We start from the raw sequence: 19,193 nt of genomic DNA on the forward strand, positions 1-19,193 counted from the left end.
TCTTATACAATTTGGAAAAATTTTGGCATGAAAGCAGGTAGATGAACAAGCTGTCATTTCCCACTTTCTTCTAATTTAAATATAGATCTAGAGCTTGAAGAGTGTTTACAGGTCATTTAGTCTAATTTTATCATTTTACAGATGAGGAAACTGAGACCAATAAGGTTAAGTGACTTGCCCATGATCACACAGCTAGAACACATTTGAGAAATGAGTTGTTCAGGGTCATATGGCTAAGATAGACTTAATTCTTCCTGTCTTCAAGTCCAGCACCTATCTACTACCTCAGGTTCTGTTTTAAGATCCCCCTCCTAATCCACTCCCCCCAAAATACATCCATGGTTCAAATTTCAGAGAACAATGGATGCTTAATGTTTCTTTTTTCTTCCTCCTCCTCCTTTCTTTTCTTTCATCTTTGGCTTCATCTTAGTCTTTGTCTTCATCATCTTTATAAAAGCTGTCATATAAATGAAGTCAGGAACATAGCTAGGATTAGTTCCTCAGAAAAATGTCTTTTGACTAGAGGGGTAGCCTCCAGAAGACTAGACTGGGGGCCAGCAACCTCTGGGAAATGGTAAACCGAAGGTGAATGCTTATCCTATACCAACTTTTGCTAGAAGGGTGTGTGTGCATGGGGGCATCATGCATACCCACATATACACATAAACATGAATGTGCATACAAAATTCTCTGACTCCAACAATCTGCTGCCTGCTAGCTCCCTCAACATCCTCTAGCAGTATATTTTGCAATCCTGTCACTCTTCATCCTATGGATTCCTATCCATATCCTCCCATAAATCCTCCTCAGAAAGGATAACACAATATAACAGGGGGCTCTTTTAGAGAAATTTAGATCTGTGGATCCCAATAGAATATGTTAATAATTTTAAATAAGTGAGATGACCTTCCTTTTCTGGTCAGATGCTTCTCTGATAAAAGCTTTTATCTAGATTCTAGAAATATAATGATCTATGGATGGGCCCCAGAAAGAGATATAAGAAGACACCTTCCTCCACTTCTTTATAGAGATGGTAAGGGATAGAATATAAGTATAGAATAATAACAGTTATATCATTTATATAGGACATAAATATATGTCAGGTAATATGCTAAGTGCTTTACAATTTTTATTTCATTTGATTTGAATATTATATTTACAAGCAGGCTTTAAAAAAATTAGATTGGTTAGTTCTGATTAACTTTATTTTTTTCTCTTCTTTCTTGTGTTGGTTTTCTCAAAGGAAAGAAAGGGTAATGTAAATATGTAATATAGAAACAAAAATATCAATAAAATTTATTTTTAAAAGTTGTTACTTTGTTACTCAGTATTCTTGTTATTATTGTTGCCAGACCTGTAACTTTATCTGTGTAGGGAATTTGTGCCTCAATTTCCTCATCTGTCAAAGGAGCTAGAGAAGAAAATGGCAAACCACTTTAGTATCTTTGTCCAAAAAAACCCCAAACAGGTTCACAAGGAGTCAGACACGACTGAACGACAATCACAACAACAGCTGCAACTTAATCTGCTTCAGAGAGTTGCCTGAAATACAGAGAGGATGACTTAGCATCCTCTACACATACTCTAGTATGTGTGTGGCAGAAACATGACTTGGAATCAAATTTTGCTTATTATATATCAGGATCCACTGTCTCATATAAATGAATACTTAAGTAAATTAAAATAAAAAGTAAACCAGAAATGAATGATTGTCAGGACATTTAGAGAAAAGTAGCATTGGATTGGAAAATGAACTTTTTAGATCCTCCTTTTTCACTGAGGGATGCTTAATTTTTTTTTCACGCTGATCCTTTCATTCCACATGCCCTTCTCCCCTATTTCCACCTGTTTTATCCTGCCCATTCTGAATGGCCCAGCCCCAAATTCTTTCTGCATGAGATTTCGACTTCTGCTAAAGTTTCTCTCTTCCAAACTAAGCACCCAGGGTTTAGCCATCTCTCTCTCCTCTTTCTTCCCATTACATTTAGCTTTTGCCTCTCCTGTGGTACAATTATCACATTCAAAATGACTTGTAGATTTATGACTGGGACTTTAGGGGTCGTTAGTCCAAAACTCTCCTCCCCACTTCACAGATGGAGAAATAGATCCATAGAAGAAAAGTTATTTGCCCAGTGTCACATAGAGAGTAAAGAGCAGAACTTGCATTTGAGCATAGGTTTTTGTACTGGAAGCAGTGGAATATGTTGGAGAGACTATTGGAATCAGAGGTATGAGATTCCAATCCTATTCTGAAGCTTATCATCTGTGTGACTTTAAGCAAGTCACCCCATCCTCATTCTCTCCCTCCTCAGTTTCCTCATCTTATAAATGAAAGGATTGCCTAGATCAGGGCTTCTTAAGCTTTTTCCACTAGTGACCCCTTTTCACCTGAGAAATTTTAGGCATCTAGGTATATAGGTATACAAATCAAACATTTACTATTAATAAATCATAATTATAACCTTTACATTCAGTTATGAGACCCCATATGGGATCTCAAATGACAATCTAAAAAGCTGGGGCTTAGATGGCTTCGAAGGTCCCTTCCAGGTCTAGGTTTAGGATTTTATGACTTCAGATCCAGTCTGCTTTTCACCATGTGATGGTTACCTTTGGTGTCCAGTTATTAGCATTCTTATTTTAGTATCCCTGACATACTCTCAGCTCCTCCAGGGAAGGGCCCATGTCTTATTCATCATTGTATCTTTCCCCTTAGTGCCTTGCACTCTGTACGCAGTCAATGAATGATGAATGAATGTTAAGAGGGTGAAAGTACCATAGTTTTAAGGGATGGAACAGGACATCAACACAAAATAGCTGATCTTGGCCCAAGAGAGCTTATGTGCGTAAACATGAGAATTTAGAGACAGGCTGATAGAATGGAGATAGCACTGAAGGAGGAAAAGGCAGAAAAGAGTGAACAGCTGCTTCTGTGACTACCATGGGGTCAGAATGTGGAGCAAATCTGTGAGTCAGTCTTTTTACCCTTGGATATGCCAAATACTGAGTCACAGTTGACACCAGCCCTATCCCTTAGGTCTTACTTGGAGTTATTCTGATTCTCATTCCCTCAGTGAAAAGAAATGGTTAGTGGATCTTGTGAGTTTTTTCCCCTAGGAAGACAGGTGGGACATGACAGAATATGATTCCAGGGAACAGCAATGAGGAAAAGAATGGCCTGAGATGGGGTGAAAATATCTAGTTGATTTATAGGGCTTGGAAATGAGCCAGAGGTTCTGGACTCATCCATTCCTATTCTCCCTGCTTCTGGTTTCCAAGAAACATTTTCCAGCTGGAAAGCCTTTAGAAGTTGGGAGAGGGAGGAGGGCAAAAAAAATCCATCCTGAATGGATAAGGATGATGTGTTCTTAACTAAAGAAGCAGGAAAGAAAACAGCACATAAATGAAAGTGACAAATATAACAGAGAGGCCAGGAGAGCTTACAGCTGGATCCCTTGGTTTCAGCAGATTCCTCTTAACAACTAGAATAACATCAATTGGTTTGAGACTAAGTGATCCTTGGTAACTGTGTGGGTGTTTCAGGAGAGAAGTTTATCTTCTGAAATGGAAACCCACCAAATGTTGTGCTGAATTCTCTGTTCCCTATCCCCCACCACCTTCCTTCCCCACCCTGTAAAAAAGTGACTCTGTCCTGTCATCCCCTTTATTATTCCCTTCCTCTCGAGGCTCACCTTAAGCCTAAATAAATATGCTGATCTCATGAAGCTTTTATTCAACCTCAGTGTCTTTAACAGGCTTTGACAAAGCAGTTTCTGCCAGCTGCCCCCCATAACTCATTAATGCTCCATATAGTCTGACCCAGAGAGCCCGACTCACTGTAATGAAGATACAGTGGAACAGGTCAGATTGTATGTCATGCCTTCAGAATCCAGGTGAGCATTCTATACACATTTCAGAATTCCAGCATCCTCTCTGTTTAGAGTTTCGATGTAATAGCTACAAGTTTGGAAAGCACTTTGCAAAAATTGTTTATCTTCACGACAACCCTGTGGGGATGGGGGAATTAGGTGAGTTTATTATCATTCCCATCTTATAGAATAGGAAACTGAGGCAGATAGCAGTTAAATGACTTGCCCAGGTTCTAAAGTCAGATTTGTGCTCAGAGGTCTTTCTGATTCCAGTCTAGCACTCTGTCACCTAATTGCCTCTCTATATGATATATATTGATTTGATGTATTTATTATACATTTAATAAGTATAAACATATTGCAATTGATATATATTTAAAATACAAAATGAATGTATTATATAATTATATATAATATATTACATAATAATTACTATATGTTGTACATTAATACTATATATAGTTGCTTCAATGCATCAGAATGTCTGTGATGAAGTTTCTCCCATTGAAAAAAATAACACTGTACTTTGACCTATCTGCTTTGGGGGTGTAGGGGGAGAGGGTGAAGTCTTCCAGATCCACCAGTTCTATGCCAGTCACGTCAAGTTGCTCAGACAATTATACCCCCTGCTTAATAGCTGATAATTGCACTGCCACTGAGCTAGCAGAAAGAAAACAATGATTAAGACTATTTACAGCATGCATACACAAATCCTTCCTCTTCGATTGTGAGTAGGCTTGGCCGTGGCCTTCATGGTGACCATGGTAACCAAACTGTAAGGCCTACCATTAGTAAGTATACTCGAAATAATAATCAGGAGATATACATAGTATTAGCAGGTTTGGGGAGGAGTGGGGCAGTGTGGAGAGGGAGGGACTCAAAACCCTTGAAAGGGATGACTCCGCATGAGCAGGCAAGTTTCTAGTTACAGAAACACCACCAGGCTTTCTCAATGATGGCAGACTATAGAGTGAGGCAGCTAATTTACATTTGGATTAAAGTGCTGACAATGAAGATGCAGAATGAGACTTTTGGATGTGACCAATGCAGGAATTTGTCTTGCTTTAATGTGGACATTTGTTACTAGTTTGGGGCTTGTTTGGTTTTCCCCCAGTGGTGGGAAGGGAGCTGAGAAGAAGAGAAAATAAATACTTGTTAATTGAAAAATATGAAATAAAAGTTTAAAAAGAGAAATACTGATAATGAGTAAAATAAAGCAGTTTTGGATAGAATTTGCTCAAGAAAGAGACATGGGACAAATTTTAATTTTTAATATTGAAAGGGGAACTGAATCTCTTATATTCTAAATATACTTCTTTCTTTTGTTGCCACCATTCTCCAGGGGGAAGTAGAATCACCTTTCAAAGAAGTCATTGTCTAGCTAGCCAATAAATGAGGTAATGGACTGGGCAAGTTAACTGATTTGCTTCAGGTCACAAGACAGGGAAAGGGCAGAGCCAGGGTCATCAGGAAGGAGTCATTCATGCCCATGCCACTCACCTTTTCCAGATAGGAAGCATGGAGATGATAGATAGTCAAGAAACCCGTGAAATGGTCAGTATAGGGGTTGTTTCCTGGATGTGTTGAATTTCAGTGCTGGGAGAGAGAATGGCTGGTGTTTAAAAATAACAGAAAAGTTGACAGCTTGGTGCATCAATCAGATGGCTGCCAAATCACCCGGCCTGTCACCGTCTGAGTGGGTTGACATTGACCAAATAATGTTTCGATGGCAGAAATTTTAATCTTCTAAGGGATGTCTTGATGAAACCCTGGAAAGTCTTCACCATTCCATACATACTTGCAGCCTTTAGTTAAGGATAATTCCCCTTACTTGGTGAAGGTTGAATCTGTGCCATGCTATACTCTTAGAGATGTTGCTCCTAACACACCCTTGACCATGATTTATCTCTGACTTGGTACAAAGCCATTTGTTTTTAAATTTTGTGTTGCAACTTGCTTGCTAATATGGACCATCCAAACTTTTACTCAAAGTTTGGTATCTAGCTTTGAAGAAAGAAGAATCATGTCCTACTCACTTTGCCTCACACCAGTCACCAGTCTGGTACCCAACAACATGCATAATTTTGTATATATATATATTTATATACAGTGGAGTTGGTGAGGAATTAACCTAAACCTTAGAAAGAGAATTTGCATCTGATTTATTAAGATGATATATAAATATTCAGACAATAGAAAGGAAAAGAGTTGGTTCAACTCTTTATGTCTAAGAAAGATTGCTCTTAAACCATTGCAGAATAATCGTTGGCTTGCTTAGCTTTAAAGTTTTGCAAGGAAATAGGTTCTGTCCTCTTAAATAATCCATTTGTCCATTGCCAGAGAAAGGAGATAGCAAGGGAGCGATGCCATGTGTTCACTAATATTGAAGTCATTAGTTCTTGCAAATGGGGATTGCTGAGCTACTTGGAATGCTCTTCTTTCCCATTTCTGTCGCAGAACATTCCTAGCTTTATTTAAAACCCTCTCTGCATGAAGATTTTCCTGATCTTTCCAGTTCTAACTACTATCTGTCTACTGAAATTTAATTGTATTTACACTGTATATATTTGATATATAAGATACATGCCATTTCTTCCCAGTAGAATATAATCTCCTTCAGGGCAGGGATTTTTTCATTTTTGATGTTGCAGCCCCAGTGACTGGCATAGTGCCTAACACAGCAGGTGCCCAATAAAAACTTGTTGAATAGAACTGAATGAACTAAAAGCACAAGAAAGACAAAAGCCCTATAGAAACTTTACAAATCACTTTATGTCCCTTCTGACTTAAATCCTCACAACAACCCTGTGAGGTAGGTCACACAAGCATTAGTGTGCCCATTATGTAAATGAGGGCACCAAAGCTCAAAGAGTTAGTTAAATTAGTAGCCCAGTGTCCACTGGGTAGAAAAATGGCAGAACTAGGACTCAAAACCAAGTTTTTCAGATAATAGCTCCAGTCAGTGCTTTCTCCATTGTCTGTAACCAATCAGCTGTAACCAATATAAAAAGGCCAAGGGAATTTTAGGTTAGACCTTGCAAGGCTTTATGAGCCAAGCCTTTTAATGGGCTGGGAAACTTCTTTCATGAAGGACAGAGATTTTGAAACTTGGTAAAAAAAAATAAAAGAAGAAGAAGAAACCTAAACCTAAAAATGAGCTGTAGAAAACCCTGACTTTTCATGGCCAATTGTATCTTTCTTTACATGGTATCTGGCATGTGGTAGGTGCTTAATAAATGTTTACTGATTCATGTATGCAGCCAAAGAAGAGCTCCATCAGCTTTTAACATGAAGAATCATGTGAAAAACATTGTGGCCTGAACAAGCAGTATGAGTTCACAGAGTTTAGATGGGAGGGGAGAAATTATATATAGATAGATAGATACTCACCATGATGCCAGTGAGAAGACAGACACCTTTTCCACAATATGTGTGAGGAACCATGTCCCCATACCCAATGGAAAGGAATGTGATGGAGATAAGCCACATTGCACCCAGAAAGTTACTAGTTACATCCTGTTGGTCGTGGTACCTGCCAAGAGGAACACACACAGTATGGTGAATAGTCACTCATGGGATCAAGGGTGGTAATCAAACATGGGATGAGGAAGGACAAAAAAATCAGAGATTCTTGCTGCTGAGGTCAATGGCCTAATAGCACCAGGGTGTCAGGGCTGTCTCCAGATACCTTCTGTCTAGTGGATACAAGTCCTCACTGTGTTTGTGTTGAGGTCTGCAGACTTGAAATATACTGTTATGTTTATTCTCCATTATAATTCTCCTCCTGTTACTGATATGTTCTGATGAAATCTTTAAGAAAAATGTAATTTCCCTTACTAAACAGACAGACTCAATGTTGATGGGTACGATTCATCTGAAACTATAATTTCCTAAGTTGCTCAACTGGAGAATAGGGAAAAAACTGTCCAAAAATACAAAAAAACAAAACCCTACTCCCCCACCTTTCAATTTCCTGTGAGGAAATTTTACATATTCCCAAGAAATAAATTTTATGCTTGACTGGAGGAGAGGCTGCTCTGATTCAGTGTTTAGTACAGACTACCTCAAATCAGGAATAGTTGTGATGACAAGTATACCCAGCCCAACTTTGTCCTGATCAATCTTGTTTATTAATAATGCCATTACTATGTTATAAACAAAACTCACTCTAATGCCACAAAACCCAGTTGACTCTGATTGCTTTTCTAAGGTGAGAATTGGTGTTGATTTTCTTACCTGCCAGATTTATTTTTGTTGTGTTGCTTGCTACACATGTGTAAACAACATTCTAAAGGAACCAATTGATCCCTGCTAATATTGTTTCCCTTAATATTTTCTTTTCATGGAACTATTAATGACCTTATGAAGGTCATTTGTATAAATGTAATACAATAATACAGATCTGCCATTACTAATTTGAGAATGCTACAGATTAAAAATGCTCTTTTCTAGAAATCACTTTGTACTTACTGAGTATATATTTCACATTTATTTCTGTATACATTGCTTTTCTCTAACAGAATGTACCTTGAGAGAAGGATTGACTTATTTTTGTCTTTGTTTCCCTATTATCTGATACATAGTAAGGGATTAACAATGCTTGTTAAATTGAACTCTTTCCTGTTTTCTACATTTGCTCCCTTCCCCATCCCAAGTCATTATGCAATTTGTGAATTCAATGCAACCAATCTTTTATTAAACATCATTTGAGGATAGGATATGGATGGAGCTAGACCTGTAATTTCATTGCTTGAAGGAATACCCAAATAAGAAAACATTATCTATTAATGTGGATTCTTTCTTTGCAACTTGTCGTATAGGGTCACCTAGAACAAAGCTTCTTAAACTATGGACCTCAACTCTATATGGGGTCATGTTAACTGGATGTGGGAGTCTCAAAAATTTACTAGCAGCAAAAGGTAACAAATATTCCACCAAGATTTAATGTATGTGTAAAAATGTAAAAATAAACAATTACATCCATCTCATTAGTATGCAAATTTGCTTCTCTTATAAATAGTAAAATTTGTGTCTATACCAAAGAATTGTTTTAAAATAAATTTCTTCATGATTTATTATCAGCAAATGTTTGATTTGCATTTTATATTTTATGTACCTGGTATTTTTCAGGTAGAAAGAGGTCATGAGTAGAAAAAGATTAAGAAGCCCTGACTTAGAGGACCTAAATAAAAAGCCCAAGGTCACACAGCCTGTATGTATACGAGGTGGGACTTGAACCCAAGTTTTTCTAGCTCCAAGACCAGCTCTCTATCTGCTATACTCTTCCTCTCTACTTAGGCTACAAAGAGTTTGGAAACTAGTTGGAAAGACAAAATCCACATGTAAGAAATGATCATTCAATTTACCAACAATTTGTTGAATACCTGGTACCCAATGCTTCCTGGCATTCTGATAGACGTAACAAAAATATCTGGTTCACTACACTTGAGAAACTTTCTTTTTGTGAGAATACAACTTATACAAATGAAAGAAGAAGAAAAGAGAAGGAATTTTAAGTATTTAAAAATTTAAATCCAGTGTTAAAACTTTAAATTTTAAAATGAAAAGTATTAGCGAAGATCAGGAAGAGGAGAGCACCTCATGTGCCAGTGATATTGAGGAAGCCTCTATGGAGAATATAAGACTTGAAGTGGCACTTGAAAAATTTGACCACATAGAAAAATAGGTCAGAAGAAAGGAATTCTGATGGAAAATCAACACTTTGTGTGAGAGGAAGGACAGAGGAGAGATCTGCTTTAGATGATGTACATTATTATTTCCTATATAAAAGAGAAAATGGTGACTAGAGAACACCAGAATGAAGAGTCTGATTTTGAATTAGACAATAGGGAACCACTGCTAGTTTCTAAGTAGGAGCAATGTATTATAACAGAGAACTAATATTGGCTCCAGAGACCTGTCCTGAATGCCAGCTAGATGATTCTGGCTAAACCCACTTCACCTTGGCTTCCTCATGTACTAAAATAATGGTGATGGTGATGGTAAGTAACACTGCTTCCCTCACAGTTTCTAACTACAGACATTATTAGAAAAGCAGGGTTTGGAAAGATTGGTCTGCCAAGGGTTGGAATAAACTGAAAGAAGGGAAGGAGAGAGACAAGTTAACTTCTCAGGAGGTATTTGCCCTAATCTAGATGTGGAGCTACATGAACATGAACAGAGGAGTGGTGGCAGTGAAAGGGTCAAAAAAGAAAGAACCAGAGGGATTTTACCAAGCAAATTTCAATAAACCTTGGTGACAGATTAGAGAGAGGAAAGAGGACACAGTCTGATAATGATGACAAGGAAAAACAAAATAATGCATAAACAAATTCAAATGAATAGAGTGCACAGTAAGTACTATATGGATAGAGAATAAAGGAGATGTCTGAGTAAAGCAGGAGTATGTCAATCTTGAGTAATTTTGGAAGAGGATGATGTCCTCTGTGTGTGTACACGTGCATGTATGTGTGTATGTGTGTGTTTGAGGTTACCTGGAAGGCATTCTTTCATCATTTCTATCTCTTGAATTCTATTTTCCTTCATGGTTTAGTTCCTTATTTCCTATGGGAATCCCTTCATGATAGTGGATGCTTTGGAGTCAGGAAGGTCTGAGTTCTTGTCTTGTCTCTAATGATACTGACTGTCATCTTGGACAAATAATCACTTACCCTTTCAATGTACTAGACAACTAAGACTATAAAGTGGCAGGGAAGCACCAATCTACCTTGGTAGAGAGGGCAGCTAAATAGCACAGTGGATAGAGCATTGGTTTTGAATTAGGAAGACTCATCTTTGAGTTCAAATCTGGCCTCAGACATTTACTAAATATGTGACCCTGGACAAGTCATTTAACTCTGTTTGCGTCAGTTTCCTCATCTATAAAATGATCTGGAGAAAGAAATGGCAAATCACTCTAAGATCTTTGCCAAGAAAATCCCAAAATGGGATCATGAGAAATTAGACATGAATGAAAAACAACAAAACAATAATAGAAGAAGCTTTCTTAGCTGGGAGTTCCCTATAAAAATAAAATCATATTTTTAGTTCTTATCTGTGCTATACAATTATCTGTTGACATTTGATATTCTTCCAGTCGAATGTAAGCTCCTTGAGGGCAGGAACTACTTTTTACTTTTGTCTTTGTAGCCCTGGTACCTAGCACATTGCTCTGCATGTTTTGGACTGTATCTGTGATTTCACTAGTAATAAGTCACTCCCATCCAAAAACTTTCCTCTTCTGATGCAGATGAGTACCTTTTCTGACCCTCTGTAACTTATAGCCTTAAAAGCATTGCCTGGGACACTGAGACCTTAAGTGACTCATCCAAAATGTCACATATCTAGAATGTGTCACAGGTAAGATTTGAACCTGGTCTTCTTGATTGACTTTCTTTCCACTATGCTATGAACATAGTAGGTGCTTAATAAATGCTCCTTGGCCTGTATCAAATTAGGGAAAATTAGGTATCCCAAGGGTGGGATTACTAAATAGAATGGTAGGAGAGGAAAGATTCACTCCTAAAAAACCCTCCCTCTGCTTTCTCCTTAGAGGTTTGAGTTGTAAAAGAGAAATTTCTGTGTCTGGGAGAGAGAGAGGAAACCCAACTTTTTGATTCAATTTCCACTAAACTTTTTTTTTTTTTTTGTGTGTGAATATCATTTTCTTGTTGCACAATAAACATTAGATTCCGAAGGTACATGCAACCTGGGCAGACAGATATTAGTGCTAACAAGTTACATTCACTTCCCAGTGTTTCTTCTCTGGGTATAGTTATTTCTGTCCATCATTGATCAACTAATTTCCACTAAACTTAAGGAATTGGGACTATTGAAGCTAGAATTTAAAATAAAATTATTACAGAAAACAGATACTCATGCATAGAATTCTACTCCCCTCTGCCTCTCACCTATTCTGACTACAATCCTTCAAGAAGACTGGATTGTTTTGAGAACCTTATCTAGTCTTGCTCCCAGTGTTTTTCATCCTTTGAATAAAATATTTGATTCTATCCTTCTGTATATGAATCTAACTAGCCCCGGCGGGATGGAACTGGTGATAATATTCTCAATTCTCACTCTATTTCCAATATATTTGGAGATTAGATTGGAATAGCTAAGGAGTATCAGAAAGATAGAGACTTCTCTGATTACACAAATTACCCAAAGTGTCCATAAAGCAGAACTTCTTATACCTTTTCCACTAACAACTCTTTTGCCCAAGAAATTTTTCCATGCCCCTATAGGTAGAGGTATATAAAATAGGTAAATAATCAAACATTTACTGATAATAAAACACAATTTTGCAATCTTCACATTCAGTTACAAGACCCAAGACGGAGTGGCAAATTACAATTTTAAAAAGTAGGATGAAAAAAAAAAAGTGTTTTAAAGAGGTTTTGTTTACTTCCCTATTTCCCTGTAACCACCCATATCTTCTCCATTGTGAAGTCTGAAGGAGGCCATTGTCATTGGAGTGCAAAGTATATTAAGGAGAAAGAGATGGAAGAGGCATCTAGGTGGCATAATGGAAAGAATGCTAGGCTCGGAATCAGGAAAGACAGTGTTTAGATACTTAATGTATGGGGCAAGATACTTAATCCTGATTGCCTCTCAAAAAATCTCCAAAACAACAACAACAAAAAACCATCACTGAGTGCTTGAGGATGTTGGCTAGGGGATTGTTGGTTGGGCTAGGTTACTAAAGAAGTTCCTTCCCACTCTGTGTTTCTGTAATTCCCTTTGCTTCATCCTGAGTTCTTTCATATTATAGCTAAAATTCCCAATAGACTTATGGAAGGTAATGAGAAGTACATTCAGAGAATAGAAGATCATTGAGTTTTTGTAGATTTTCTCTAAATTCAACTCATGGTACCCTCCTTTCCTTCTATGGAAGAGAAAACCTGGAACATATTATTTGCCAGTTGGGACTAGTCCTATTTTTAGAGTGGCTATAATATCAAAAGGACAGAATGCTGAATAGTTGTCTGTCTGACAGATCTACCAAGCTCTAAGATTCCATTACCTTTTCTTATATACTAAAGAAGTAAAGTTATAACTAGGATAGCTCAATTGGGACTTTGCCTAGGAGGATATCAAAATTTAGAGATCCTTGGAATTACCCTGGACTCCTTCGGCAGCAAAGAAATGACTGAGCTTAGCACCTAGGGATGAAAAAGAATTAGTTAAAGCAGATGCTAGGTTTCTTCTCCTTCACTTTCCTCACCCTTTGCAGCCTCATCGCAGTGGAGCACTTCCACGGGTGCAACACTGCCCAAAGGGGCTTCTATGGTCCAAGGGGCTCTGGTTTTCTCCCACAGGCCTCTCTGTTTAATTGAATTTATTTTTTAAAAGCCTTTTCTGGATGTTTTTTAGACAGCTTGTTCTAAAGGGCAGCATTTTGTTGTCCCCCAAATGGTTAGTTATGACTCTAATATATGTGAGTAAGGTCTGTTTTATTCATTTAGGGTAGCAAGTCAAGTTGACCAGTTATTCCTTTTCTACAGGCAAACTCTGTCAAAGTGGCTGCCAAATCCCCCAGCTTGATTTGGAATTAGTCTGTCCCCTTACAAAGAGTCTAGCATCTTGACAGTAGCTGTGATCTAATACAGCAACAGGTTGACAGGAAATGAGTTGAAATTGACTGACTGCCGCCCCCACTTCCCGCCCCTCATCCTTTCTCAAAGGCTTTTTAGAACTTGTTTCTTTGACAAACTTTTCTCACACTGATCTCACTGATTTAGGGTCTCTGACCTATCTTATTTTAGGATGGCTGGCCCAAAATTATTTTGCTTTGTTAGAAAATTGTAAGAACAGAAGATTACTTTTCAGCAATGATCAGAGACAAATTCCATTCCAGCCACATTGGCTGACTCCCCAAATGGTCTAGCCATTTCCCCAATCCCGTGTCTTTGATCTGGCCCTTTTAGCTCCTGGAATGTTGTTCACTTTCTCTCCACCCATTTACATCCTACTCATCCTTCAAAGGCCCAGATCAAATCCTTGAGGCCTTTCCCAGACACTTGGGATAGATCAAGAACAGGAAGTATGCTGAAAAAAAGCCACAGTCACAAGGGGTCCTCTCCAAGGAGTTACTGTTTACATTACGCTGGCTCTGTAAGCCCCTCAAATTGAGGGGCCCTGAGGCCCTTATTCCTTTTATACTGTTATACTCCTCTCTGCCAGATACTTCTCCCTACACCTACCTCTTCAATCTCTGATCCAAATGAACATGTGAGAATCAAGCATCTACTAAAAGCAAGGCATTACAGACAAGGCCTCTGCCTGCTAGGAGCTTACAATCTAGTCAGAAAAACAAACTAACACGCATGAAATAGCTATTCGATTTACCAAGAATGTATTAAGCATCTGGAATCTGCCCCATTCATCTAGGCACTGTGCCAGACATACAAAGACAAAATGAAAAAGTTCTGACCCTCAAAGTGCTTACATTCTGCTGTGTTTAAGGGGAATAACCATCTGGAAACAACTCCAGTGCTTTCTGTCTATACCACCACTGTTTCCTTAATATAATGACCGTTTGTCAATCCTTATGCTTCTGGACATCATTAAAGCATTTAATACTTGACAACATCCATTCTTTAAGTTTTCTCCTGGTTCTCCATCTCTCTGGACCACTCCATCTGTGTCACATCTCCCAGCCACTGAGGCTTTTTTCTGGGATCTCTTATCTCTCCATAGTTATCCTATTTAAAAAAAAATTTTTTTTGGTTTCACATCATCTCCTATAGATTCAATTATTATTTCAATATATATTATATCAAATATATAAAAATCATCCCTCTGTAGTTATATCTATCTTTCCTTCCTTACTCTCTTTACCTACAATCCCTTATCATCAGTTACCTTCTGAGGACTAGAACTAGATTTTTTGAACTAGATTTTTCATAGGAGATGAAATCAGTTGGCAGAGAAGGACTGGAGCATTGATGGAATTGTTCCCTGGGGCAGGGAAGGAGAGGTACTGATAGAGATCATTTCAGCCTTTTGCTCCCATCCTCTGTGGAGGTCCCCCTCTGTGGGTGGCCCCATCTTGCTATGTCCAGCCAAGAAATCCAAGTTATGTCAGACTCTTGAGGTTAAATTTCCTTTATAATTCGGTCCATGATTCATGCTTTCTTTGCTGAATCTGCCTTGGGGTGACAGCCCACAGTGGCATTCTGCCTCATGGTGTCTTTTCCTCCCCTCCATGCCACCTGTTGTTTCTCCTCTCACCCCCTCCCCACCCTGGCTCATGGTATCTTTCTCTGTATAGCTAACTCTTTTAGGGTGCTAAAATCTTCTATGGATCTAACTTGCCAGCTAACAACATGCCCCCAATCATTAGGTATTTCCTTTCTCCTGGTTAAGTGTAAATTCTATTAGGGAACTTGTCTTTTCCATCATTAAAATTCCATTCTATCATTGTTAAAATCCCTTTCATTGCTAACTATATACTCTCTCAACTCTATTTCATATTTACCATTCTTGCTATTACAATTCCTCATTTTGTCTGTAACCTCTTCTCCTAAATCAACCTATGTTTTGCCAAAGAGAATGGCTATTGTGAACTCTTCACATGATCAAAGCCCAACATTTGGTACTGCCTAAAACCATATCATTAGGCATCTCAAAAACAGAACTGATTATCTCCCCCAGCCAAAAACACCTTCCTTTTTGTGAACTTATTACTCTTGAGAATTACCTAAAATATCATCTATGATACCTCCCTTACACATCAAATCTGTTGAAAAATTGTTATTTCTACTTCACATCAATTATTTTTGTTTCCTTTATGATAAATAACTCACATCCTAGGTAAGAGCTACCATCTTTCACTTTGACTATTGAAAATGTTTTAATTGATCTTGTTCATCTCTCTTCACATCAACCCTTCTTCCATCTAATGCACACATTTCTATTCAATAAACTCTAGTGGCTCCTTATTACCCCCAGAACAAAATATAAGGTCCTCTGGCATTTAATGTATTTTCTACTTTTTTGTTCTTCTTAGATATAGTTTTTTTTTCCAGTGATGTCTGACTCTTTATGATCCTATTTGGAGTTTTCTTGACAAAAGTACTGGAATGGTTTGCTATTTCCTTTTCCAATTTATTTTACAGATGAGGAAACTGAAGCAAACAGGGATAAGTAACTTGCCCAGGTTCACACAGCTAGTAAACCAGATTCACCTTGGGAAGATGAATCTTCCTAACTCCAGACGTGGCATTTTATCCAATGAGCCATCTAGCTGCCCCTTTTTAGATATCACTCTCCTCCACATATTCTATGTGGAGAATCAATGCTATGATTGAATTACACTGGTGAACTTGTTGTTCCTTAAACAGGAAATGTCATCATCTCCCATATTTGGACCTTTCTATACCTGGAATGCTCTCCTTTCTCTTAGCTTCTCAGGCTTCCTTCAAAATTCAGCTCAAATCCTACCTTCTACAAGAGGCCTTGCTTCATCTTCTCCAGCTGCTAACGCCTCTACTTTCTGATTATTTTCCATCTATTCTTTATATATCTTGTATGTCCCTAATTACTTACATGTTGTCTCTTCTATTAATGGTCTGTTTTTGTGTGTCATCCTTTGAATTTCCAGAACTTAGCATAATGTCTTGCATGTAGTAAACCCTTAATAAATGCTTGTTGATTCACTGGTCTCTATGATGTCCACATATAAGAAATCCTATTTCTCAGTTCTGAGCATTTTCTCTGGCCAATCTTCCCTGCCCTTCACCTCCCATAACTGGAATTCCCTCCTCTATCTCCTCCCAACTAAATTCCAACTAAAATCCCATCTTGTACAGGAAGTGCCTTCCTCTATTATTTCTTTTTCATCCTATATTTAGCTTGTCTGTATATGTGTTTGGGTCATTTCAGTGATATCTGACTTTTCATGACCCCATTTGGAATTTTTTTGGCAGAGATCTTGAAGTAATTTGCCATTTCCTTCTCCAACTCATTTTAAAACTGAGGCAAACAGGGTTAAGTGACTTGCCCAAGATCACATGACTAGTAAATATCTGAAGTTGGATTTTAATTCAGGAAGATGGGCCTCCCTAACCATGTCTGTACATTTGTGTTTGTATTTGTATTTGTATTTTTTTGCTGGTTGTCTTTCATTAGTTTGTGAGCTCCTCAAGAGCAGGGAAAATCTTTTTTTTTTTTTGTTTTGGAATTTTTTGATAATCTTTTGTAACCCCAGTAACTTATTGACTGGCTGTCCATACCACTCATTTGGGCCATCCTGCAGAGATTGCTAATTGCTATCTTGTCTTCTCCTTCCTTCTTCTCCCTACCCCCTTACAGTTCTATTTAGATTGAAAGGTTCTTGAAGATAAGGACTAAGGACCATGGGTATTGTACTACTCCCAGCTCTGAATGTGGTGCTTAATCTTCCACTTCCTTTGTTCAGTTCATCCACAACACCTGGAGTATACTCCCTCTCCATCACTGATTTTTAGAAGCCTTCCACTCTTGTGTAAGTTTTCCCTGATTTCTCTAGTTCAAAGAATCATAGATCAGAGTTGGAAGGCATGTTAGACACTACTGAGTACACTGTCATCATTTGACAGAGGAAGAAACTAAGTCTCAGAGAAGTTAAGTTAGTTGCCCAGGGTCACATAACTAGTGTCTGAGTTAGGATTTGAACCTAGATCTTTCTAAGTTCAGCTCTCTAGCCATAATGCCATGCTGCCACTAAAAAATAAAAAATAAAAAAAAGAAATAAAGTAGTAGACACAAGATCATAAATCTAGAATTTGAAAGTTCCTCAAAGGCCTAATATAATTCTAATTTTATAATAATATATTTTAATAATATAATAATAAATTTTACAGATGAGGAAACTAAGGCCTAATGTGGATTTATATCTTGCCCCCCCAATAATATATATGTAAATATACAGGTATATACACATGCATACACATTTACATATGTATATACATATGTATTTGTGTGTATAATATATATGTATAGGAATATGAGTACTTTTATACATACAAAAGGATTATATATCTTGAAAATGATTTTAATCTATGCATCCATTCCTAACATTTAACAGAGTACTGTATACCTATTACAGGCTTAAGAAATGCTGTTTAGTTGAATTTCATTGCATAGTAATAATAACATACAATAATAAGTACTATTATAACAAAATTAGTCATAATAATGCACATTTATGAAATACTATAGAGTTCCTAAATTCTTTTCTCTCCATATCCTTATAAAATTGGTAGTTCAAGAATATACCTATTTTATATAATAGGCAACTGAGACTCAGAGAATTAAAGTGACTTGCCTATGGATACATTGCTAGTTAGTATTGGATCTCACATTTAAGGCTTACATAATTTCCTGACTACCTTGGTAGTGCAAGCAATATTAAAGATGAGAGAACAGAAATATGGAAAATTTAGGTTAATAGCCCATGATCACACAGTTAGTAGATAGCAAAGCTGGGGTTTGAACTCAGATCCTAAGGCTCAAACCTTTACGATCTGGTTTCTGATCTCATCACTCAACTGAAATTATTCTCTCTAGGGTAAATTATGATCTAATTGCCAAATCCACACAGCTAAGTGATGCAATGGATAGAGTTCTGGGACCTGGAGTTAGGAAGAATCATCTTCCTGAATTCAAATCTGGCCTCAGATACGTATTAGCTGTGTGACCCTGGCTAAGTGACTTAATCATATTTGCCTCAATTTCCTCATCTATAAAATGAGCTGGAGGAGGAAATGACAAACCCCTCCACTATTTCTGCCAAGAAAACCCCAAATAGGGTCATATAGAATCAGACATGACTGGCAACAACAAACAATCACCAGATCCAGTGAACTTGTGTTAAGCATCCTGGCTGTAATTAATAAGCACTTGAAATGCTTGTTGCTGTTCTTTGGCATTTGACACCATCAGCCCCTCTCCTACTGGACATGTCTTTCCTCTTTAGATTTTTGTAACATTGCTTTGTCCTAGCTATTTAGCTACTTCTCTCAATCTCCTTTGCTGGATCAGCACCCATTTCTGGTCCCCTAACTCTAGCAGTCCTCCAAAGATCAGTCCTGGACCCTATTTCCTCTCTAGAATATACCCACTCTCTTAGAGATCTTGTCATCTTCCACAGGTTCATTGTTCCTTTCTCTGTAGCAGCTTTTCATTGCGTTTAGGATAAAATAGAAATTCTATGTTTGTCATTTAAAACCCTCCATAGACTGACTCCAGACTAACTTTTTAGACTTACCACTCCTTCCTCTTTTCCCCATAGTCTGCTCTCTAACCAAACTGACCTCTATGCTAGTCCCCATACACAAT

General features: G+C 37.7%; 1 protein-coding gene across 7 annotated transcripts in view; it reads right to left on the reverse strand.

Moving 5' to 3' along the window:
- Positions 1-19,193, reverse strand: part of KCNN3 (potassium calcium-activated channel subfamily N member 3) — a 396,953-nt gene that overhangs the window by 28,326 nt on the left and 349,434 nt on the right. For all 7 annotated transcript variants that reach the window (XM_074262168.1, XM_074262166.1, XM_074262167.1 and 4 more), the window contains one exon: positions 7,260-7,401. In XM_074262168.1, coding sequence (XP_074118269.1) covers positions 7,260-7,401 — 142 coding nt within the window. The remainder of the gene's footprint in view (positions 1-7,259; positions 7,402-19,193) is intronic.

Source organism: Sminthopsis crassicaudata, chromosome 4 (assembly GCF_048593235.1).
Source record: "Sminthopsis crassicaudata isolate SCR6 chromosome 4, ASM4859323v1, whole genome shotgun sequence".
Lineage (NCBI taxonomy): Eukaryota > Metazoa > Chordata > Mammalia > Dasyuromorphia > Dasyuridae > Sminthopsis > Sminthopsis crassicaudata.